We start from the raw sequence: 24269 nt of genomic DNA, 5'->3' as shown, positions 1-24269 counted from the left end.
AAATCTGAGAACATATCTGACCTCACAATTCATGTTCAGGCCCAGGCGTAGCAAATTTGGAAGGTTGGCCTGGAGCTAAGAGAGCCCTGGCTTCAAAATGGGGACAGGAAATTGTGTAGCCAGGCACACACGCAAGCCAGGTAAAACCATAGAAAGTTCCAGTTAGTCAAAAACATGAAATTTTGAATCACAGTAAAATTAACAAAAATGTTCACAGTCACTTAGCTGACACATAAAATCACACCAAGCTTCAGTAAAAGCAATACCAATGCAGCAGAGAGCAGAACGTCTTTAACCCAAAACCTCATTTAGACTGATGGTAGCTAAGCACAGAACAGATAACGTATTAATGAAATATCATAAGATGATTGGTTTATTGTGTCGCTAAGACATATAATCAAAATGTAATTGGACAACGAGGAAGTATGCTTATGTATAAAAATGTGACCACCTGTATCAGACTTGCCCTGTCGGGCTGTTAGACCCATAGGTTGATTCTCCTTGCATGCAAGTAATAAAGAAGAAGTATATTACTATCTGACTAGTTGTTTGTTCGACAATACCCCAAATGACAGTCTCATATTATTGGTATGAACCCTCGTGGGTATTAATTGTAGCATACTTCTGGGAATCCTCATTTAACTGCACTTGCAGGTTCACATGGCTCATGTCCAGCTTTGTAAAGGACAACTCCCCCTGCCAGCTTTGTATTTGGTCCTCTATGCAAGGGACTGGGTATTTATCCAACTGCAAGAAGAGGTTTACCATTTGTTTAAAATCCCCACAACAGTGAACAGACCCATTGGGCTTCACAGTCATTGCTGCCCATAATGCAAACTGTACTAGTTTTATAATCCCTTCTCTTTCCAGCTTCCTGATTTCCACCTGTACTTCTGCACATAAGGCAAATACCATTGGGTGGACCTTGCAGAATCATGGAATTGATTGCTGGCTAACATGCAATGTGGCCTTGGCACATTCGATAGTCCAGAGACCTTCCTGAAAATCTTGCTAGTATTAATTTAGGACTTCACTCAGATAGCCATTTTCTATTTGAAAAATGTTGAGTCAACCAAGGTGAAACTTTCTCAACCAATTTTAACCTGAACCTTTTATAACAATCAGTGGTAACCCTACCAGCTGCTTCTCATGTGAGACCAGCACCAAAGTTGTACCCTTAATCTGTAAAGCTTCTCTTTATATGTTCTCAATCTAGCGAAGTTCTTAGGCAAACTTGAGTGTTTGAGTCCAGATTGAATTTTGTTAAAAACTGGGCCTGCAATTACTGAAACAGCCATACCAGTATCAACCTCCATTAGAACTAGGTGACCATTTAACCAGATGTTTATTTTGATTGGTTCTGATTTGAATGTTGCTAAGCAATTTAACTATTCAAGCCAGATGCAGGTGGGCTTTCCAGGTTGTGCACTTTCCTGGATAATGGCCTATGAGTTCTCTTACTTAATTCAGCCCTAGTGGGACTCTTTTGCTGTTGTGAGTCTGCATACTAGCAGCAACTATGATGGCTTGCTGGCCCAGATCCTGAAGAAAATGTTAATTGTTTGACCAAGGTTTGGCTTTGTTTTGGGGTTTTGTTGTGGGCTGACCTAGAGTCCCTCTGTTCAGGATATGTCCTGAATGAGGCTATGCAATGCTTTCACTCAAGTGGTATTCCCCAAATTATGTCAGACTGGCGAGGATGTCTACTTCCATTGAAATACTCTATAACTGATATGTTCCTCTTGCCACATTTTCAATTATAAAGCCTGCTGCAGTGCCTGTTTGAAGGCCAGTTGGGCTTCAGCCAGTAAGCACTTTTGCATAGTTATATCATTAATCCCACATAACAAATGGCCACCTTCATCATTGTGCAATTCTGAAACTTTCCCTGATGCTTACCCTCACCAAATGAACTCCATGCAATGGGCAAACATGCCGTTACTTGCATTCAAAACTCTGTTTTCTCCTTGTTACAGAAGAGGACATGGATATGACAGAGAGGAAGTGAACTGTCATCTGAAGTGGAGGAGAGAAGGCTCTGGAAATCAGGAGAGTGTCAATGTGCCTGGCTAACAGTGAAGAGATGGTGGAGAGCTCACAGCTACCTGGCAACAAAATTGACCCTCAACAACCATATGACATTTACTTATGTTGATTTCATTTCAACAAAGGAATGGAGATCATTAATGCCCATAATGCTAAATTTACCTTGCTGTTACAGAAATGTTGCCTGACCATCTGAGCATTTTCCATCAATTTCTGATTTGCAGGCCAGATTTTCCCATTTCTTGGCAAAGTGTTGTTTTTATGGTGTATTATTTGCCATGGCCCATGTTTACTTTTCTCACTCAGTCATCTGCTCTTCATCTCATTAGTTACATAACCTGCCTGTTTGATGCCTGGTTCATGCCTTCATCAGCAGGGGTGAGGGAAGTGTTCACTGCTGCCAAGCTTTTTGTGATGTTCATGCTGCTAGTACCATATTTAAATCCCAGCTCAACAGCTGCTGCAAGGCCATAAACTGGTTTTAAACTGTGATCTTCCATCATTAAAACTAAGGAGGTAGTACAAAAAGGAAAGCTGTCTCACCATTTCTCTGATAGAGACCTGACATCCTCGTGGGTGCATTGGCCAAAAGAAAGGGAGTGCTCTTTCTCCAGATCACAAGATCCATGAACTATATGCAGCCAGCCTGAATAGAGATAGTAAAGCCAATTCAATACAGTCTTTACTGTAAATAAATGTTCAGCAGTGCTGAAAGTAGGTGAATGACCTTCTACAATCTGCAAGGGTTAGTACCACCATTTTCAATCTTTTACCTAACACTCACAGGGCTAACATTATTCATTCTAACTATCACAGCACACACCTCTCATCAAGGCTTATGGACTGCAACTCTCACGACGCATGCACCATGTCTGCCATCCCCTCCCTCCTCTGAAATTACTAACTCGTCCTTCCCTCTGCACTTCCTATTCACTACATGGGGGGACATGACCACCTGTCCTGCCCCTGCATCTCCACTGATGCTTCTACCATCCACTTCCATCATACTCAATCTCTCCCTCCTTTTGTTTCACTGCATGGAAAAAGTCTCTGACAACTGAACCAAAAGGCCGAGAACAGCAGCAGGGTGGCAGATATTAGGCTCCTCAACCAGTATGAGGTAAAATTGCAACAAGACTTCTAAATCCAACCAACCAAGTGAGCCATGTTGTTCAGTTCTGCAATGCTTTCCCATTAATATCACTCAGCTCATGTAGGAAATGCTTCATGGTCTTGGCCATTAATAACTTTGTCAACATGCATGGAAAGGCACAGGAATAGTATACAGCTTTGTCAGAGGCAGTTGGTAAACTGAATCAAAGGATGGAGCACACTATCTACCTTATCTTTACTGTGTTGGCTCCAGCAAGCATCTGGTTGTCTCAAAAGACAAGTTGGAGCACACTCAATGCTTCCCCAGAGCACGGACTCTCAGAGAGAAAAAAAACAGTAATGTTCAGAAACGAATATATTGATCACACTGTATCTCCATTTCAAAGTATACAAAACAAGTCAGACAAATATACCTCATTTGTCAGTTCTACTGGTTTTTTTCCTTCTATACTTGCATTCCATCACTGTAACCATTAGCATTCAACCTCGCTCAGAGAGGCAGGATGGTGCCAGAAGGCCCTATTGGGATGAGAAGACATACAGAAGCTCCCTGTCATGATTCTCTAGGGTGTCTAGTCCCTCCAAAACCCCTGCCTCTGATGCCTGCAGAAGTCCAAGTTGAGGAGGGTAAACCTACATCTGGGCAGGATTTCTCTAGCTCCTCTGGGCCCTTTTGACCCAAGCTCCCTGGGCTGACCAACCAAGGCTTCCTTGAAAATAGGGTCATGTGCAGATTAGTTCCTTTCTACATTTGTGAATAAATGTTCACTGACACTCTTGAAATGTCTGCTCTAGTCTTTTTTGTAACTGTCAGATCTGCTAACGTCGCATTCATTTGATACATGAGCATGTTCTATAGACATCCCAGACATGAATGAAGTTGTAATGGACAAACATTGTTCATCTCTTAAGCAACCAACTCCTTGACTGCAGATAGCATCAGGCGTTCAAGTTTTTGAGCTATTATACTGATCGCTGAAGCCAAAGCACTGCATTAATATTCAACAACATCAAGCTGACATGCAATGAGCCAAGATTGTGGTCGAGCCTGCCCTGCTTAGACTATCAATACTTAGACACCCATTATAATTGAAAATGTGAGTGCATGTCCATTTTCTTTTCCTGATTTAAAATATCACAATCAGCCGTGATGGGATTTAAACCCATCGAGCACATGAAACCAAATCAACCTTGTATCAAACTCTCCTTATCCCAAATGGTTAGCCTATATCTCTAATTTATTAGGCTAGTGACATTACAACTACATCACACAGCTCATATCATTGTTGAGTTTGTAATGTTCATGGCAGCCAGAAGAATGACTTCTCAATTTAATCCAATTTGATGGCAGATGGGTGGTTTTACAGAATGGGTGTATGCATGATGGATATAATTGACAGTAGCAGAATCAAACATGAAAAAAATACCCTACACCTGAAGAGAAAAACAGTAACTTACTTCATACAATCTGCATGTGGTGGCAGGTAATCTGTCTCCATATTGCACATTACGTTTGGTGCAAGGTTGATTAGGTTTCATGTCCTTTGGTGAATGAGTTGAGGGCTCTGCCTGAGACTAGCAGTGATTCCACACCCGCCTCTTTCACGTTCCCTTTTGTGTTATGGTCCCTTCATCCCAATTACCTTTCAAACTCTCCCCAATCCATGCAGCCCCTATATTTTACTACTAATTCTTTAATTTATCCTCTGAGCCATGGCTTTGCAATTTGCAGTGACCTTGTTATCCATTTATGGACTTCAAAATTTAGATAGGGTGTTTTGGATTTTGGCAATCCCACCTTCCTTCAGATCCTATTCCCCTCCTATGTAGTGTGAGGTTCCACCCTTCTGTCTAGATGTGCTGACTTTCACCATTGCCATTCCCTTAATGACCTAGTCCAATGGTTGAATGAAGGCTCAGAGAAGCAAGCAATTTGCTGTGGCACAGGTAACCACTCTGACTTTCAATTGTAATTTGTGGTGTGTAGTTACTGAGGGGAGAATGGAGAACTCCATAGAAACGAGGTGAGATTAGCTATTAAATTAATAAAGATGCAAATATATGGAAATAAGGTATTTGCTGCTCACTGGATAGGTTTAGAAGTTTCCAATTAAACCTTCAAGGGGAAATTGGAATTTTTTCCTTGACATTGGATGTCTGACTTTGTCATTTCACTGTATTTTCTTTCAATGTTCTCATCATTGCCTACATTGCTGAAAGCCTGAAAATAATCTGCTCTACGTCATGCTGTTTGGGTCTTATATTGCATGGTGTATCAGAGTAATTTGGATCTTAAGTTGCCATCTAGTGGCTGAAAGAGATGTTTTGTTGTACTTAGAGTTATGACCTAGACTTTCAAAAAAATTTAACAATTATACAATCAAGATAGTAATTTTCAGTAATAGAGCAACTTGAGAGAACAAGGGATTAAACTCATCCACGACTGCATATTAGATCTAAAGATCAGTAAGAAATAATAATTGCAAAGTTTACTGTTTAACTATGAGCTTTAGGGGCCATTCCCATACGTTAATCACATCAACAATTCCTATTGCAAAGCATGTTAGCTGTTGCTATAGGGCGTGGTAGCAGGATGGTTGAAATGGGTAATGGTGATGAATGAATGGGGAGGTTGTGATTGGAGTGAATAATGGTGGTGATTGGAGATAAAGGCAGTTATGGATAACCTTCCATCATCTATATGATATAGTAAAAGTGCATATACTACTGTAGAAGAAGATAAATTAAACAATTTGATCAATGCAAAGAGACAGATATTCCAGTATTAATCATTCATGAAGATCAGGTTGACTTTTTTCGGGAACTCTATCTCAAAAGTTTTCATTGCTTAGAGGGTTAAACCTGGAAAAAACTATATATTGTGTCAAGTGTTGTTCTTAGAATGTTTTATCATAAACACCTCACATCATTTGTCAAATTGTGGTAGCATATCAAAGCATGATTAATGTCAAAGCTAGAACACAGGAAGATGGTAGTAATTGTTGAGGATTAATCATGTTGGCCTGAGGGCAGTGCTTAGACCCAAACTTACTTCATCGATTAACTTCCTTGTTAAAATATATAAACATATGAATTAGGAGCAGAACTAGGCCACTCAGTGCTTTGAGCCTGCTTTGTCATTCAGTAACAGCATGGCTGACCTGGTGGTTCCACATTTTTACCTACACCTGACAATCTTTCTAAACAATAATCTATTCATCTCTACCTTAAAAATATTAAAACTTCTTCCAGAGACTATCAGCTCTCTTTGAGAAAAGTCTCCTCATCTCTCGCTTAAATACATGTATCCTTAATCTGAACAGTTTCTAGATTCTCCCTCAAGATGAAATATTCTTTTCCGCAGCCACTTTATTAAGACTTGTTGAGGATCTTATATGTTTCAAAGAAATCACCTGTTACTCGTCAGCTGATGTAAGTCTTGTCTGTCCAACCTTTCTTCATAAGAATCTGCTCAATCAAGGTAATACTCAAATTAATCTGTCCCTGAATTGCTTCCATCTGTCATCAAACATTACTCTGCATTCGTATAACCTCCAACTTAATATTAGTGTTCCCACAAAGCTGTTACTTCAAGCTATCCAAAATTCATTAACATTTTTATATTCGTGGCAAACGGTATATTCTAATTAGATACATTTTTAGATTGCTTTCATATAAGTCAAGAGCTTCTTCTTTCATTTTAGTGCAGATCATCGTGTTCTTGAAAAACTAAATAAAACAACTACTTATAAAATTAAAATTTAAAATTGTTAATGTCAGTACTTTATTGATGTGTAATTATGACTGAAGTAAATGTCATACAAAGCTAGGATGCAAATTTAATAACTCCTTCAGAAAAGCCAAACTCTGTTTTAGATAATAAAAGACTTCTTATTTCAGTTTCTAGTATTGCTGGTTTTCTCATCAACAGAACCGCACAGCTAATGCACAGGATGTCAAAGGTTTATGAAAAATTTTCATCATGGATAAAGTTTTTTAATGAAAGTTCCATAGGAAAAACACGAGATACCACATAATTGTTGTTTTATTGCCAACAGTCATACAGTTTTTAAAAAATAACAAATACAAATGTAAACAGTTTATGATAAAAATGTTGCAATTTATTTGTATTCAAAACAGCAGCCTCTGAGATACGCACAACTATTTGATCAAAAGGCACGTTTTTGTAGCAGAGCTAGAGATTCAGTGTTGCCTGGCAGAACTTGTAAAATTAATTCTCCTAAATTCAGCAACTATTTTGTTTTAAAAGTGTTGCACTGACCCTCACTGCACTGAATAACGATGAACTCTGAAAGAAGCAAAACACTAGAATTTTAAGAGTTAAATAAGAAGACAACAATGCCAGATGCTGGGCATTGATTTCATGTTTGTGCTAAGCTTGATCATAATTTTCAATGAAGTATAGTATTTCAAAATAGCCAATACATTTATTGACTTCTACTACACTTATCAAAGTGTCAATGATTGGTAGCGATGGATTTGGTACAGTAATATAGTGAGGAAAGCTGTCCCAACCAATAACAACTGCTGGTTTACCAATTGATTTCAACAAAGAACTAATCTATTGCAGGCTTTGTGCGTGTTTTATGTAAGCTTTCAATAAGCTAAATAGGACTTGCTGCTAAGCAAATATCTTGAAAATTGTCTTGTATGTTTATTACATCAAAATGCTCTGGTACTTACAATTTACAACAATGAGAAAACTGTAACATTCATTCAATTCAGAGAATGAAATAATTATACAAATTCAAGAATTGTTTTAAGTAACTTAATTGTACCATATTGTGGTTGATTCTGATTGATTTCAATGTGCGCAATAAGCAATTTCTCTAAATCCAACCACACAATAAGCCAGATAAATCTGCTTATCAATAAATGTTTAATATGCCATTACTTTCATCAGCTGTATTTAAAATGTACAGTGTTCATTTCATACCAATATCAATTATATATCCATGTGCAAAAGCACTTTGTACTCAAGAGTTAAAATGGTCTGCAAGTAAATGAAAAACATTCAAAGTGAAGTTCCTATGTAATAACCACTTAGCAATAGCACTCTATCATTATAGTTCTCATGTTCTTAATTTCTCAGATAAAAACAACACAGTCATAAAACACACTGTCAGTAAAGTTTCCTTTAAATCTTCAAAAACAAAATAAACGACAACATCAATCTCAGGTTTATCACCAGTTAGGTATTTGAAGATTTTGATTCTTTTTCTAAAAGACTGTCATTCCTTAAAATAGTAGCTGCAATTAAAGTAATTTTGATTAAATATCTTCCTTTTAAATATTGTGCTTCTGTAGTAAAACGTTCCAGATGAAGACATTGAGAAGAACATAAAATATAATTTCTGCATCAGATGTGCTAGATATCTGCATTTCATCTATACCATAGTAAATGATTCAATATCTCTTAGAAATATAATGATTCAACTTGAAACACAGAGCATAAAACACTTTCACAACACCTTTTTCACAACTCAATCTTTTGCTTTAGATATTCAAATAAAACCCCTGCTTGCTTTGATCCACACAATTCCAATTCACATAAATCAGACAGTTCTCAAAATTCAGAAATTTCTTCTCTCTGTTTCCACTAAACAATACATGATGGAGTAACAATTTCCATCAGGTTGTTAAAATCACACGACAAGTTCTGGCAATCACTGCTTTTTCTCAACTGATTGCTTCAGACACAGTTCACTTCCAGCAGAGACTATAGGCAAATTGCTGTCACGGTGATGGTAGATAAGATGGCTAATGCTTTCAAATACATGATCTTTTGTTCGAACCTTTATAAATACACAATAAGGAATATGATAAGTTTAGAGTCAGAAAATACTATGCATACATTTTATATTTTCCAGACAGGACTATGGTTTAATTTAATTATTTTTAATTTAAATGTACTGTCACTGCTCCAGTCCAGAATGCTTAGGACCAAATCTTATCTGGATTATAAAATTATAAATGACTGCTTAATTACAAATTTGCAAACTGGAAAACCCTATACATATGAATATATACCCAAAATATGAAATAGTGATAAAAAATTATGAAGCTGTAAAAATTGTTTTACTATCTAATGTATCATTACATAAATTATTTTTACTTTCCCATTTCGACTCCAAATATTCTCGATGAAAACGATGTAGGAAATGTTGAGAGTCTAATCAAAAACCTTCCAGTCAACCTGTGAATCTGAACAGTAGATTTCCAGACTTGAGGGGGTCACAGTATATTTTCAATATTTTTAAAAACAAATTCTGTTCAAATATTTTGAATGGATGCAAATCAAATCAAAATGTTAATTGCATGACCTGTACAAGCATATGCATATTACATTCAGTAACTTGGATGATACAATTTACAAGGCAAATGTTTACAGTGACAGAAGAGGTATCATTGTGTGACTTAATAATTTAATTGCAGCTCATTTTGTGATTTAAAGTAGTTGAAGTGATATTTTTTAAAAGAATAACACTGTCCTTAAATTTTAGTAAGGGAAAGTTCTGTGTTTATTGATGTATGAAGGGTTACAGAGATTGGAATATGCTTCTATTTCTTTTTTAATGTCATCATCAGATATGTACAGTCCAGGATTACCATAACCAATTGCAAAACAACACTGCTTAGCTCCAGTTCAGAGGACCTCCTTATTCCAGCATAATAGACAACTTTCCATTTTAGCCATATACCTCCTCATGTAGCAAACCCCACCGTCTCAACTTCCAACATTTGAGGAAGCACCTAAATGTGGATAGTCCTGTAATTTGAATGTAACTGTATAAGGAACTGGGTTGAGAGTAGTCAAAATTATTGTATGTAAGAATGACTACAATCAAAAAGAGAACACATTTATCCTCTCATTCTGGGTGCCTTTGAAAAAAGTCCTAAAAATGAAAGTGCCAAATTGGTCAATTATTCAGGAATATTAACATTAACATTAAAGCAGGCTGGTACCAATTCACCCATATTCACTTCAGAATGACATGGAAAAGGGTTACAAAGTTTAAAAATCCTTTCACAATGAAGCAAGTGAATTACTTTGCTTGTATCTATTATGAAAGTGTTACTATAGATAAGGTAATAATGCTTTAAAGTGCTTACATCCATTAACACTTTAATATTGTCAGTGTTGTACAATGGACAGAATTAGATTCTCCACTTACTGCAAACTCTACTGGATGAGCAAGTAGAAGGTGATGTGAAATAGAATAATAGATCACTGTCTAGGGTCTCCTGCTCCAACTTTACCACAGGAGGCACTATTTTGCTGAATCAGTCAGGTGCCAAGAAAGCTGTTAAGTGGTCATTATTGGTCATTTAATGGCCTTCTCCTACCAACACAGAGGAAGCTCTTAGTGTGGTAGGCCTGATTTCAGATCCTCCTGCGCTCATTTGAGGCTTTTGCAAATAGTCTTTCCCTGTGGGTTCTCCTCCCCTGAGCCTTAACAATCGCTACTCCAGAACTCCCTTGCCAGGATTTGCCAGCCTTATTCCAACAAGACCCTAACTCAACTTTCAATTCTGCTCCATAACCTGCCAACCTCAGGGAATGTTGCACTACCAGTGGTGGTCTCTGCTGCCAGTACCAATGCTAGCACTGGAGAGCTGTCAATGATTTGATGGTCAGCAACTCTCAAAAGAAGATTTCGCCCCTGCTGGGTCTAATCATTGCATAGCACAATAATTATAAAATTAGACAATGGCATTATCTTAAGGCAGTCAATTGAATTTTTATTCTAACTAAGTATCCACTTCCTAAAATCCAGGCACTAGTATCATCATGAAGCTCAACATGAGATGGACCTAACTCCAGATAACACAAGCCACTGTCTTGTAACTTTTGTTATAAAGGTGTGATATAGTACCACACAATGATTTGTGGACTAAATTCAGCATCTAGCATATTCCTGGAGATTGTTTCGTAAGTTTTGACAAGTGTTAAGTAGATGCTCAACTTATTTGATGACAACACTGAAGAATCAATGGAAAGAAACAAAGCAGCAGAAAATGATCAGTGGCAAACTCAACTTGCACAACACAATTTAATGTCTGGCAAAGACAAATTTGCATTTTCCATCCAATATCACTATTCTAAGCATAAAGTGACAGCTCCAGGAGTAAAGCCTGCACAAGCCTAAGCGGCACAGTGGCTCAGTGGTTAGCACTGTAGCCTCACAGCACCAGGGACCCAGGGTCGATCCCAACCTTGGGCAACTGTTTGTGTGGAGTTTGCACATTGTTTGCGTGGGTTTCCTCCGGGTGCTCCGGTTTCCGCCCACAGTCCAAAGATGTGCAGGCTAGGTGGACTGGCCATGCTAAATTGCCCATAGTGTTCAGAGGTGTGAGGGTTATAAGGGGATGGGTCTGGGTGGGATGCTTCAGGGGGCGGTGTGGACTTGTTGGGCTGGAGGGCCTGTTTCCACACTTTAGGGAATCTAATGTAAATGACATTGTTAAATGGTCACCACAGGGCAGTTAGTACCTGAAATGATTAAGTGACATCAGGAGATAAGATCTGCCTGTCAGGATTTTACGTTCATTCCTAGAAGGAGCTAATCAGATTCAAGATGTGTCAATGGTGTAGTGCCAGCGTGTTTCAGTACTACAAAGGCCACAGCCAACCAAGGATCAAAACCTGAAAATAATCTCGTAAGAAAACTGCATCCTTACATATTCTGAGGCTCAAAAGCACACACAGCCTGTCAACTTTTGTAAATGCTGTAACCAGTGGTTAAAAGAGCAGCAGCAAAGATAGTAGTACTAATCCTGACTGTAAAATCATAAAACAGGTAGATGTAGTGAAACATACTGATAAAAAAAACTTGGAAAAACCATACAGAGTATTACCAGAGCCACAAGAGGAAATTTTGCATAATCCACGTGGGTTACCTTGGATAGCAGTTAATGCCAGATAGTAAATGTGAGTTCAGCCATGAAGAGGAAGGTTGAGAATATTTACTTCTAAGGAGAAACTCTAGGCAGAGATTCTAACAGAAGGTTTAAATCACCTTATTAAGCAAATAAGCTTTCTTACATCGTCTTAAAATCCATACAAAAAGAATACTGGTTAAGAAAATTGGTGAAATAGCGTAAAAATCAACTAACGAAGATGGGAAAGTTGAAGACAGAGGAAGAGTTTATTAGTAATACTGCTTTGAAGTGAAAAACACACCTTTATTGTTCAACTGGAATTACTTCTTTAATAACTGTCATCAGCAAGACACAATTGTTTCAATGATAAATAGATTATAGAGTTCAGAGAAGCAGAAATGGCAGTGTTTAAAAGGGTGTAAAAATCACGAAGAAGAAAGGGAAAACAGCACAAAATAATAATCTTTCCTCCATCTTGGGAAATTAAAGCAATATTTCTCTGTTTTAAAATATTTCAACGTCTTTAAGCATTTGAAAACAATTTTTATAGCAAAATAGACGGATAATTTTGAAACATTTAGAAATATTTCAACTTTAATTCATCAAAATTAAAGAATATCTCCACAAAGCAAAATAAGAGGATAGAAGATAAAAATCTTTATAAAAATAACGAAGTTTTTCATAGTCAAGCTCACAATTAATCTTCGTAATTCAATAATAAAGAAAACCATAGCGAAAACCGGACCTTATAGAATATGAATTCCCTTAATTGCGCTGTTAATCCAGCCCAATCAAGAAGCCCTGGCTGACAGATAAGAACATGAGGGTCAGAGGTTCTGTTCACTCAGAGCTGGCTCTGAGGGAGATGTATCCAAGTCAAGGACTTTACACATGTAAGAGTGACTTGAATCCTAGAATTCCCTTCCTAAGGACCTTGTGGATCAATCACAGCATGTGAAATGCAGCAGTTCAAGAAGACAGGTCACCACCACCACCTTCCCAAGGACAACTAAAGATGGGCAATAAATGCTGGCCAGCCAGAGATGCCCCTGACCCACAAATGAATGATAAAGTATAAACATAAAAGAGCATTAGCATGCTTTCAGTTGGAAGTCTCAGGAATTCATTTTCCTTTTCCTAAGCTTCTAAAAGCTTTTGTAAAGGAAATTTTACTGCAGATATATAGGGCCTTGATAAGACTGCATCTTGAGTACTAAGTTCAGCTTTGGTCATTTTTAAAAATAGGATGAAATACAAGTACATCAATAAAGGTTCACTCAATTCATTTCAGGATGAAGGATTCTTTAAGTAAAATCTAGTTAGGATAATGCTTAGCTTGGAAAGTTTTTTTTTGCAGTTTGCAGAAATCCTGATTGGAGTTAGCCATATGAACACAGCTCCTTCTGAAGAATGGAGTGGAAAGAACAATTAAGAAACATGTGACATTAGTGTAAAGATTTTAGTTTGAAAGCTGAAGACTAGAGTGTTTAGATGGAGCTGGCAAATTTGAAGCTGAGAAATCTATGTTCATTTGTGTGAATATTTGAGAAAGAGTCTACCAAGCTGTCTAAACCAAGAACTTCAAGGAACAGTTAAGTCAATTGTATGTATCTGATAGATAAGGGAATTTTTTCTCGTGTTTGAGAACTGTAAAGTGATGATGTTAGCAATAAACAGAATTGTATTTTACGTGGTGTTTTTGAATAAAAATGTGGAATTAGGCATCTAGATACGACCATGAATCCATTGTCGATTGTCAGAAAACCTGCAGCGCCCTCCTGGGTACATTGGCCAAGTAAAACTCTAAAATCACAAGACCCCGCACATCAGACACAGTGCAAACAGAAACAGCCAGATGCTAACGATATTAGCATATTGCAAAAGACAACAGTTATTCTGGTCAGACATACCCCAACAACTTATTCACGAAGCTAAGGTGAGCCCAGACAGAAAGGCACAAAGAAACGAACTGCAGCATGCCATCTAAATGACTGACTCTTGTTTCAAACTACTAAATTTATCTCCCTGATTGACCAGAACTATAGAAAGTTCCAGAAGACTTTCTGAAGGGTACAAAAACAGGGTTCACCTGCAAACCTTGCACTTGGAATCTCTTAAAGTTGTCTGGCGCCTTCCAAGGAGAACAGCACGGCAAGAGGCAGATCCTTAGTAAGTACTTTGTATTGACATTCACCGAGGAGAAGGACATGTACTGACATTGAGGTCAGGGATGAGTGTGTGAATACTCTAGAGAATGTCAATATATTAAAGGTGGAGGTTTTGGGTATCCTAAATTGCATTAAGGTAGTTAGATCCCAGAGACAGATGGGATCTATCCCAGGTTATCACAAGAGGCAAGGGAAAGAAAATAGCTGAAGTATTAGCTGATTTCTTCTCATCCTCTTTGACCACAGGTTCTAGAGAATTAGAGATTAGCCAATGTTATTCCCTTGTTTAAGAAAGGAAGCAGGGATAATCCAGGAAATTATAGGCCAATGAGTCTGACATCTGTGGTGGGGAAGCTCTTGGAGAAGATGCTGAGGGACAGGATATATGCACATTTGGAAGGAAATGGACTAGTTAGTGACAGACAGCATGGTTTCGTCTGGGAAAGGTTAAGTCTCACCAACTAGATTGAATTTTTTGAAGAGGTTACAAAGATTATTTATGAGGGAAGAGCTATGGATATAGTTTATATGAATTTTAGTAATCTATTTGATAAAGTCCCACATGGCAGATTGGTACAAAAACTAAAATCACCGTGAAAGGATACAACAGGATATAGATAGATTGGTGACTTGGCCACAGAAATGACAGATGGAGTTGAATCCAGACAAATACGAGGATTTGGTGGATCAAACTTCGGTCTGAAGTATACTGTAAATGGCAGACCCCTTAGGAATATTAATCTACAGACAGATCTGGATGTGCAGGTCCACAGTTCCCAAAAAGTGGCAACACAGGTGGCCAAGGTGAAGAAGGCGTATGGCACGCTTGCTTTCATTGGCCGGAGCATGGAGTACAAGAGTTGATGAAACATGTTGCAGCTACATAAAAGATAACAACATGTGGAGTTGAATGAACTCTGCTTGGCCTGCTGTGTTCATCCAGCTCCACACTTTGTTATCTCGGATTCTCCAGCATCTGCATTTCCCATTACCTCTTGCAGCTATATAAAACCCTTGTTAGGTCACATTTGGAGTGTTATGTGCAGTTTTAGTTGTCACACTACCAGAAGGACTTAGAAGTTATGCAGACAGCATAAAGAAGGTTCACCAGGATGTTGCCTAGTCTCTGCAGCACTGGCTTTGAGGAAAGGTTAATAAAACTAGCATTCTTTTCACTGGAAAACAGTGACTGAGAGGAGACCTGATAGAGGTCTACCAAATTATGCGAGGCATAGGTAGGGTGGATAGTCAGAGGCTTTTTCCCAGGGTTGAAGTTTCAGTTACAAGGGAGCACAGGTTCATGGTGAGAGGGGCAAAAGTTTAAGGGAGATGTGTGAGGTAAGTTTTTCACACGGAGAGTGGTAGGAGCCTGGAATGCACTGCCAGAGGAGGTGGTGGAAGCAGGCACATTGGCAACATTTAAGAAGCGTTTGGATGGTTACAGGAGTAGGGAGGGAATAGAGGGATACAGATCAAATAAAGGCAGAAGGTTTGTTTTTTAGTTTAGTTAGGACACAATGATCGGCACATGCTTGGAGGGCCGAAGGGTCTGTTCCTGTGCTTTACTTCTCTTTTGTACCAGCTGACCATCAAGAGGGAGGAAGAAAGCAGTGTCACAGACTCAGAGACAGAGCCACAGAGAAAGCAACTGTGTAAATTTGCAAGAGACTTGGCAAGTATTGTAACCTTAAGGGGCCAAATAGGATTAGGGGCTTTCTGTTTAGTATTAGAGATTATTGTAATTTTGTTCCTAATAAAGTGGAACTGTTTTGCTTTGATAGTGGCTTGTGTTTGTGTTAATTTGACTGCTTTGGTATTGTAGGACCTGGGTAAATTTGTTCATAATATTCTGGTTGGAGTTGTCTAAATTGTTTTAAGGAGAGACAAAACAACAAACCCATCTGGTTCATTAATGTTCTTTAGGGAAGGTAGCTGCCATCCTTACCTAGTCAGGCCTACATGTGACTCCAGAGCCACAACAATGTGGTTAACTCTTAATTGCCCAATGGGCAACTAGGGATGAGCAATTAGTGCTGTCTGAGCCAGCAATGCCCTCATTAATATAAATGAATTAATATAAAAAAAACTTAAGTTTAAAGAATTAATTTTGATTATATGTAAATAGTTTGATATATTCTATTTCATCTTCATTTTTTGTGTAATAAACTTCTGTTTTATTCTTAAAACCAAATCTGCACCATTGTGTGTATGTGTTTCAGTGAAAGACCACCTCATGAAGTAAAAAGAGATTTTTCAAGTCATATTCATTAGTTGACCACTAATAGCATCAAGTGGGATCATAACAGCTGGAAATCTTTAATAATATCAAAAAATGCTAGAAATAGACAACAGGGCAGGTTGCAACAGTGGAGATGAACAGCGTTAACATTTCAGGTTGAGATGACCTTTGAGCAGAACTGCCATGTTCTTTTCTGTCTTTTGTGTCCCGATGAAAGATCATCTTTACCAGAAACATCAATCTTTTTTCTTCTCCACAGAGGTTTCAGATCCAGTGGCTTTCTGGAATCTGTGTGTCCTAGAAGATTAATGTTATTATGCAGGTACAGCATGTCATTAGGATGAGAAATGGATTACTTGTGACTACTGCAAGGGGAATGGAATGTAAAAATAGGGAAGTTTTACTCCAGCTGTACAGGACTTTCATAAGATCAAGTCTTGAGCACCATGTACAGCTTTGGTCTTCTTTTGAAAAAGGACGAAATAGAAACAGCTTAGGAAGATTTACTCAGCTTATTCCTGGGATGAAGAGCTTTATTGCCCAAGATCTGGTTGGGGTGATACTTGATCAGATGAATATCAGGAGGTTATTTCCTCTTGTGGTGGAGATTAGGACTAAGGGTTACAGGTTAAGAATAAAAGGTCTGTCTTTAAAGATAGATATGAAGAGAATCTTTTCCTGTCATAGGGTTCTTATTCAAAAATAAGGAAAGATTAGGTTATTGAATTAATTTAAAGCTGAGGTAGATGGAATTTTGATAGACAAGGAAGTCCAGGATTATGGGGTTGCACAGGAATATGAAGTTGAGGTCATTAGAAGATCAACCAGGTTCTTACAGAATGGCAGAGCAATCTCAATTGGCTAAATGGCCTACAACTGCTCCCATATTCACAGATGACCTTCTGATTACTTTAGCTGTTACTTGCTTATTGTTCATGATCCAAATAGTAAATAGCTGAAAATTACTACAAAAATCTATATTGATCACTGATATTTACCAAATGCATTTGCCAAAGACTATTGTCATGATGAAATAAAATGCGAAATATTAATATCTGAAATGCATCATTTGAATTATATTTGGGACTTTCATGACTGAAATGGCTTTAAAAAGGGCTTCATAACACTGACTTAGTGATCACGGGCATCAGCTGACCACATAGAACATAGAACAGGCCCTTCGGCCCTCGATGTTGCGCTGACCTGTGAACTAATCTAAGCCCCTCCCCCTACACTATCCCATCATTATCCATATGCTTGACCAAGGACTGTTTAAATGCCCCTAATGTGGCTGAGTTCACTACACTGGCAGGCAGGGCGTTCCACGCCCTTACCATTCTCTGAGTAAAGAACCTGCCTCTGACATCTGTCTTAAATCTATCACCCCTCAATTTGTAGCTATGCCCTCTTGTACAAGCTGAAGTCATCATCCACGGAAAAAGACTCTCACTGTCCACCGTATCTAATCCTCTGATCATCTTGTATGTCTCTATTAAATCCTCTCTTAGCCTCCTTCTCTCCAATGAGAATAGACCCAAGTCCCTCAGCCGTTCTTCATAGGGCCTGCTTCCAGACCAGGCAACATCCTGGTAAATTTCCTCTGCACCTTTTCCAATGCTTCCACATCCTTCCTGTAATAGGGCGACCAGAACTGCATGCAATATTCCAAGTGAGGCCGCACTAGCATTTTGTATAGTTGCAGCATGACATCACGGCTCTGGAACTCAATCCCTCTACCAATAAAACCTAACACACCGTAAGCCTTCTGAACAGCACTATCAACCTGGGTGGCAACTTTCAGGGATCTATGTGTATGGACACCAAGATCCCTCTGCACATCCACACTACCAAGAATCTTTCCATTGACCCGGTATTCTGCCTTCCTATTATTCCTCCCAAAGTGAATCACCTCACATTTATCCGTATTAAACTCCATTTGCCACCTTTCGGCCCAATTCTGCAGTTTATCCAAGTCTCCCTACAATCTGAAACATTCTTCAACACTGTCCACCACTCCACCAACTTTAGTGTCATCTGCAAACTTACTAACCCATCCACTTATGCCTGCATCCAAGTCATTCATAAAAATGACAAAAGCAGTGGTCCCAAAACAGATCCTTGAGGCACACCACTGGTAACCGGACTCCAGGCTGAATATTTTCCATCAACCACCAGGCGTTGCCTTCTTACAGAAAACCAGTTTCTAATCCAAACTGCTAAATCTCCCTCAATCCCATGCCTCTGTATTTTCTCCAATAGCCTACCATGTGGAACCTTATCAAAGGCTTTACTGAAGTCCATGTACAGCACGTCAACTGCCCTTCCCTCATCCACATAGTTTGGCAATGTTTGAATAAATCAACATGGATTAACTTAAAACCAGTCTGAGCTAATATTAGTATTTTACTCAAGACCACTAAAAAACACCTGATACCCACAGATAACACAGTGTGGAACTGGCGGAGCACAGCAGGCCAGGCAGCATCAGCGGAGCAGGAAAGTTGACTTTTCGGGTCAGGACACTTCTTCAGAAACCAAGTGGATTATAGGGTAGCTCACCACCACCTCTCAAGTGCAATTTGGGCAACAAATGTTGGCCTGCTAGCAATGCCTGCATCCTGTGAGTGAATTAAGTAAAAACAGGATTCCTGTTTTGTATTAACAAGGTGTAGAGCTGGATGAACACAGCAGGCCAAGCAGCATCACAGGAGCAGGAAGGCTGACGTTTCGGGCCTAGATCCTTCTTCAGAAATGAAGAAGGGTCTAGGCCCGAAATGCCAGCCTTCCTGCTCCTCTGATGCTGCTTGGCCTGCTGAGTTCATCCAGCCCTACACCTTGTAATCGCAGATTCTCCAGCATCTGCAGTTCCTACTATCGTTGTTTTGCATTGTCTTTTTGCACTTTAAACCCTCAGGCAGAGATCCAACACTCTTACCGCGCATACAAAGGCGGCAGAATTGTCATGGCTGTCAGCTCACTCAAGTCAAGTTAATTCCTTTATTCAGGATGTCTCTGCATATTCTGATATCAGTCCAGGGGCTTGGACATTGTCAGCAGCACCGCCACAGTCAGGAACTTTTCTACATAGGGTTGAGGAGATATATGTCAGGCAACACTCCACCCTTCTTGACTCTTTCTACCCTATTGGGTATTAGTTTCCTCCTGGAATGTGAGAAGGGCAGATATTAAGGGAGATGAAAGTGGGTGGCACAACTGTAACTTCTGGTGCAGGTGGGGAGGTGTCCTGCATGAGTGAGTGGCAGTGTGGAAGGCGTGTAAAGTTAGTGCTGTCAGGGGATGGGATGGGTGACAGCGAATGCGGATAGGTTTGCCAGTAATTAGTAAGAATGGTCGACCATGGTCTTCGTGAGGGGTGGGTTCAGTAGCAGAGATAGAGTGAGTGAGGTACTGGAGAAAAGGGATGCTACTTACACTGGCAGAACACAGAAGGTTATTGGCTATCTTTCAAGAGTGCTGGACATTCGTCCAAATGGCTGAGACAGCTTTAACCGCAGGAGGCCACCTTGGACAATATTAGCATGGTCTGGTGTTATGGCCTTCTCTGCTGCTTGGCGGGGGTGGGGGAAGTTGGGTGGTAAGGTGGTTGTGGTGGGAGTGTGAAGGAAACCTCGTGTCTAGGTCACTCAGTCCACAAGGTCCCTGTCTGCAAAACAGAGCATGGATTTCTCTCTCTCTACCACGTCCAAGACAAATGTCAAAAACTGTGCAGGGCAGCTCTCTACTGACAGTGCTGGTATTTGTGCTTTTAAAGATCGTGTGGGCATAAGGGATACAGGCCAATTCCAGGTTGTCTCAGCAGTGACAAACTGTAGCAAATGGTGGTAATTTCTCCATATCCGTTCCTGAAGACCCCGACGAATGATGAATTTGAGAGTGTACAGTTTTATAAATTATGGTAAAAATAGGGTTAGGTTCCTGGACACCAGGTTTGTTTGGGGTTAAAATAATAAAATTAGAAGATTAAAATTAAAACAATTATAGTGTATTGTAACTTAGCGATAAAAGCAGTCAATTCTGTATATCAGGTTCGTTGTTGGGGGAGCTTATGGGTACTTACTGGGTGTGGGAGAGGGTGGACGGTATATGTATGCCTCCCTCCCGGCCGATAATACGTCCACCTTCCCTACGTCCTACTAGCAGGAAGCCTCAAACTCCCAAGGACCAATGTCCTTTTCCTCGTGGAGGGTTGAGTGGAAGAGCTGCACACTGGAACAGGTGGAGAGCGAGAGCAGGACTGCTGCATATGTGAAAGTGGTCACGGACAGGCAAGTTTTGTCTATGGATTTTAAATGATTGGTAACTTTTTACGGCGCAAATAGGTGATTTCACGATTCATGATTTCGCTGATGGGGAGGAATTACTGTATGGGGCTGGAATCAGACATAAGAGACACCATAGGAAGTAGGTAGTTAATGAAATGGGCTTGGTAAGATACAGCAAGAAAAGTCAGAAGGCTTTACAATGAAAAACCATCCAAGAAACATGACTCAACATGGACTTTCCCAGAACAAATTAAGTTCCAGTCCATAAAATTCTTCAGAAGCTTTCCTCGGGGGATGTGAGCAGGTCATGATGTTAGAATAAAGGATCACTCATTTAGGACTAGTATCAGGCATACATTTTTTACTCAAAGCATTGTCAGTTTTTGGAAATCTCTGTGCCAGAAGGTTATGGATGTTCCTATGTTGAGGGTATTCAAGACAACGATTGATATACTTTCAGATACTGTCAAATCAAGTGATAAAGGAAGATTACAAGATGCAATTGAGGTTTAACATCAGTCATGACTTCTTGAATGGAAGCTGGTTTAAAGAACCAAATAGTGTACTCCCACCTCTAATTTCTTTACTATCATGTCATCATTCACTTTTAAACATTAAAAACACGACCTCTGTACGAAGTGTGGAGCTGGATGAACACAGCAGGCCAAGCAGCATCTTAGGAGCACAAAAGCTGACGTTTCGGGCCTAAACCCTTACCCCCAAAATGTCAGCTTTTGTGTTCCTAAGATGCTGCTTGGCCTGCTGTGTTCATCCAGCTCCACATTTTGTTACTGCGGATTCTCCAGCGTCTGCAGTTCCCATTATCTCTGATCTCTGTACAAAACCTGTTTTAAAATTACCATTAAGAAAATAAAAATCAATGCATTCTGTTGTGTAATAGATCCCTCAGAAGAGAATTTTCAAACTTATCCCAGAATTTCAGAAAATCAAATTATTAACATTACATGTTTTCAATGTGGTTACTTACAATTCCTTCCGGGTCTACAAGGAGGAGATGTTTTGCCTGACCATTATGCATGCCTGTTAATACATAGGATCCAGGGTTGGTTGTACTTTTTCTAACCAGAAAGTCACCATCAGTTGCCAGGAGCTGTTCTGCATCCTTTCTGCTCATTTCCCCATGATACCATGGCTCCTCCTCAAGGCATTCCTTCACTGTTGCTGTGGTTGTCTTAGATAAATGAGGACTGTCAGATGGAAGAGATAAAGGTTTGTTTGAAAACTGCCCATCTGCTTGAAGTTTCAAAGCATCTTCAAATGGTTCTGTTATAGTGGGAACAAGAAACAAAACATAACATTAACTTATCCGTTGGGCAGTTTTTGCTCCATCAGTCTGTTCTTCCTCATCTACATTCTTCTCTTATAGAAAATCCACCTCTTGTAATCATTAATCTAGTTTGCACTTACAATGATGGTGTAATTTTTAAATCTAATTTATGGAATTGGGTTTGGATGGTGCTGACAAGGTTAAAATTTATTATCTATCTCTAATTGCCCTTGGTAAGGGTAGCTATCAGCTGCTTTGCTGATTTGTTGTAGACCATGTGGTGCAGGGGCACCTTGAATGACAGAGTGGGTTCTTGGAGTTTCGTCTTGTGATAATGAAAGAACTATGAATTATTTCCAAGTCAAAATGGCGTACAGTGGAATGTGGTGTTGTTTTAATGCAAATGCTTTTCTTATCTGATACAGTAGTAGAAGTCACTGGTATGGGAGTTGCTGTCAAAACAATCTTGCCAAGTTGTGTTGCATTACATTTTGTTTTTGATGCACCCTATTGCATTGTGCACCAATGGGTGGAGTGAGTGAAGATGTCAGATGTGATGCCTATTAAATAGGTGCTTTGTTCTGGAGGCCTACAAGCTTCTTGAATATATTAGAACTACATTAGATAGGCAGGTGGAGAGTACTCCAGCACACTCATGGATTGTGCTTTATAGCGGTGGACAGATTATCAGGGGTATGGAAGTCAAGTGGTGAATGATTTGCTGTGGAATTCCCAAATCCCTAACCTTCTTTTCTGGCCATAGCATTTATGGTGGAGGATTCAGTGAGGATAAGGCCATTGAATGTTAAGGGTTAGAGTCATGTTTGCAGAAGAAGTCATTAAATGGTGTGCTCATGGCATGATTTTTCCTTGCTACTTATTAGCTCAAGTGTAAGAGTTCCTAGGAGTTGCTGCATGTGGCACAGACTGCCTCATTATCTGAGGAGTTGAAAATGGAACTGAAAATTGTGCAATATTCATTGACCATTCGCATTTTGTGTTACAGGATATGAAGCAGATTGTGAAGCCTAGGATACTGCTTTTTGAAACTTCTGCAGTGATTTCCTGACATTGAGATGACTGTCTGCCAAAAGCCACAACCATCTTTCTTTGTCCTAGATATGCCTCCGACCAGTAGAGGGTTTCCTCCTGACTCCCAATTACTTCAATTATATTAGATTTCCTATATGTCACAATCAGTCAAATGCCACCTTTAAAATTTCAAGGGCAGTAATTTCCACTTTGCCTCTGGAATTCTGCTGTTTTCTTCTTGGAACAAGATTATAAGCAAGTCTGGAACTAAGTTGCCCTGGCAGAACCTATGCTGAGCATTAGTGAGCAGATTATTGGTGATTAAGTGGCTCTTAAACTCTGTCAAAGGGAATAGGATTGGGAGTCAGAAGAAAACCCTCCACTTGTTGGATTCAAAATAGTGCAAAGGAAGATATTTGAAGCTTTTGGTGGCTAAACATTTCAGCCTCAGGAAAACACAATAGGAGTTCCTCAAACCAGTATCTGAGGCCCTACAGTCTTCAGCTGCATCATATCCTTTAACACAAAAGAAAGGGTGCCTATCCACAAAGTGGGGAGGGAGGTTCAATGAATATTGCACAATTTACAGGTCCATTCTCAACTCCTCATATAATGAGGCAATCCACACCAACAGTTAAGAAGTCCTAGAAAACTGTTAGGCTGATAAGTAGCAAGGAAAAATCATCTAATAGCCTCGCCTACAAGAGGGAAGCTAACACTTCACACTCAATAGCCTTATCACTGAATTGTCCACTATAACTGCTGTGGCTAGAAAAACAGGTTTACTGACTGGGAATTCTGCAGCAAGTAATTCTCTTCTTGACTCAAAGCCCTGACCATCTGTCCACCATCTAAAAGATACTAAGGAGGAGTGTGATGAATATTACCTGTCGCCTGTGTAAATGTAACTTTAATAACTCAAAAGGCTAGCGGCTTCCATAGCAATGCAGCTTATTTGACAGGCACCCTGTCCGACACCTGTCATCACTTCGTTAATGATCAAAAGTAGAATAATAGATTGGTAATTGATTAAATCGAATTTGTCCTGTTTGCTTGTGGTCTTACCCCATAATTTTCACTTAACCTGGTAGAGAATAGAGTTGTAGCTGCCCTGCACGCAAGAAAATTTCTTCTACTTGCTGTTTCCTTTGATCAGTTAAAATTCTAGCAAATGTAGGTATATCATTGGTACATAT

At 39.4% G+C, this 24269-nt stretch overlaps 2 protein-coding genes across 9 annotated transcripts in view; one reads left to right on the top strand and one right to left on the bottom strand.

Moving 5' to 3' along the window:
• The window catches only part of LOC125450689 (sphingosine 1-phosphate receptor 3-like), a 32507-nt gene extending 24320 nt beyond the window's left edge, over positions 1 to 8187 (top strand). Inside the window, exon 2 of the transcript XR_009445569.1 lies at positions 1977 to 8187. The gene's annotated coding sequence lies outside the window, so the exon portion shown is untranslated. The remainder of the gene's footprint in view (positions 1 to 1976) is intronic.
• The window catches only part of LOC125450720 (SHC-transforming protein 3), a 218444-nt gene continuing 201390 nt past the window's right edge, over positions 7216 to 24269 (bottom strand). For 7 of the 8 annotated variants that reach the window (XM_059644608.1, XM_059644607.1, XM_059644605.1 and 4 more), the window contains 2 exons: positions 21742 to 22037; positions 7216 to 8975 (listed from right to left, as the gene is read on the bottom strand). In XM_059644608.1, coding sequence (XP_059500591.1) covers positions 8847 to 8975; positions 21742 to 22037 — 425 coding nt within the window. In that variant the 3' untranslated portion in view covers positions 7216 to 8846. Of the gene's footprint in view, positions 8976 to 21741; positions 22038 to 24269 lie in introns of those variants that run through there. The other variant, XM_059644609.1, reaches the window with a different exon arrangement.

This window comes from Stegostoma tigrinum, chromosome 3 (assembly GCF_030684315.1).
Source record: "Stegostoma tigrinum isolate sSteTig4 chromosome 3, sSteTig4.hap1, whole genome shotgun sequence".
Lineage (NCBI taxonomy): Eukaryota > Metazoa > Chordata > Chondrichthyes > Orectolobiformes > Stegostomatidae > Stegostoma > Stegostoma tigrinum.
The sequence above is the reverse complement of the archived record's forward strand: the minus strand, read 5'-3'. Positions and strand labels throughout refer to the sequence as shown.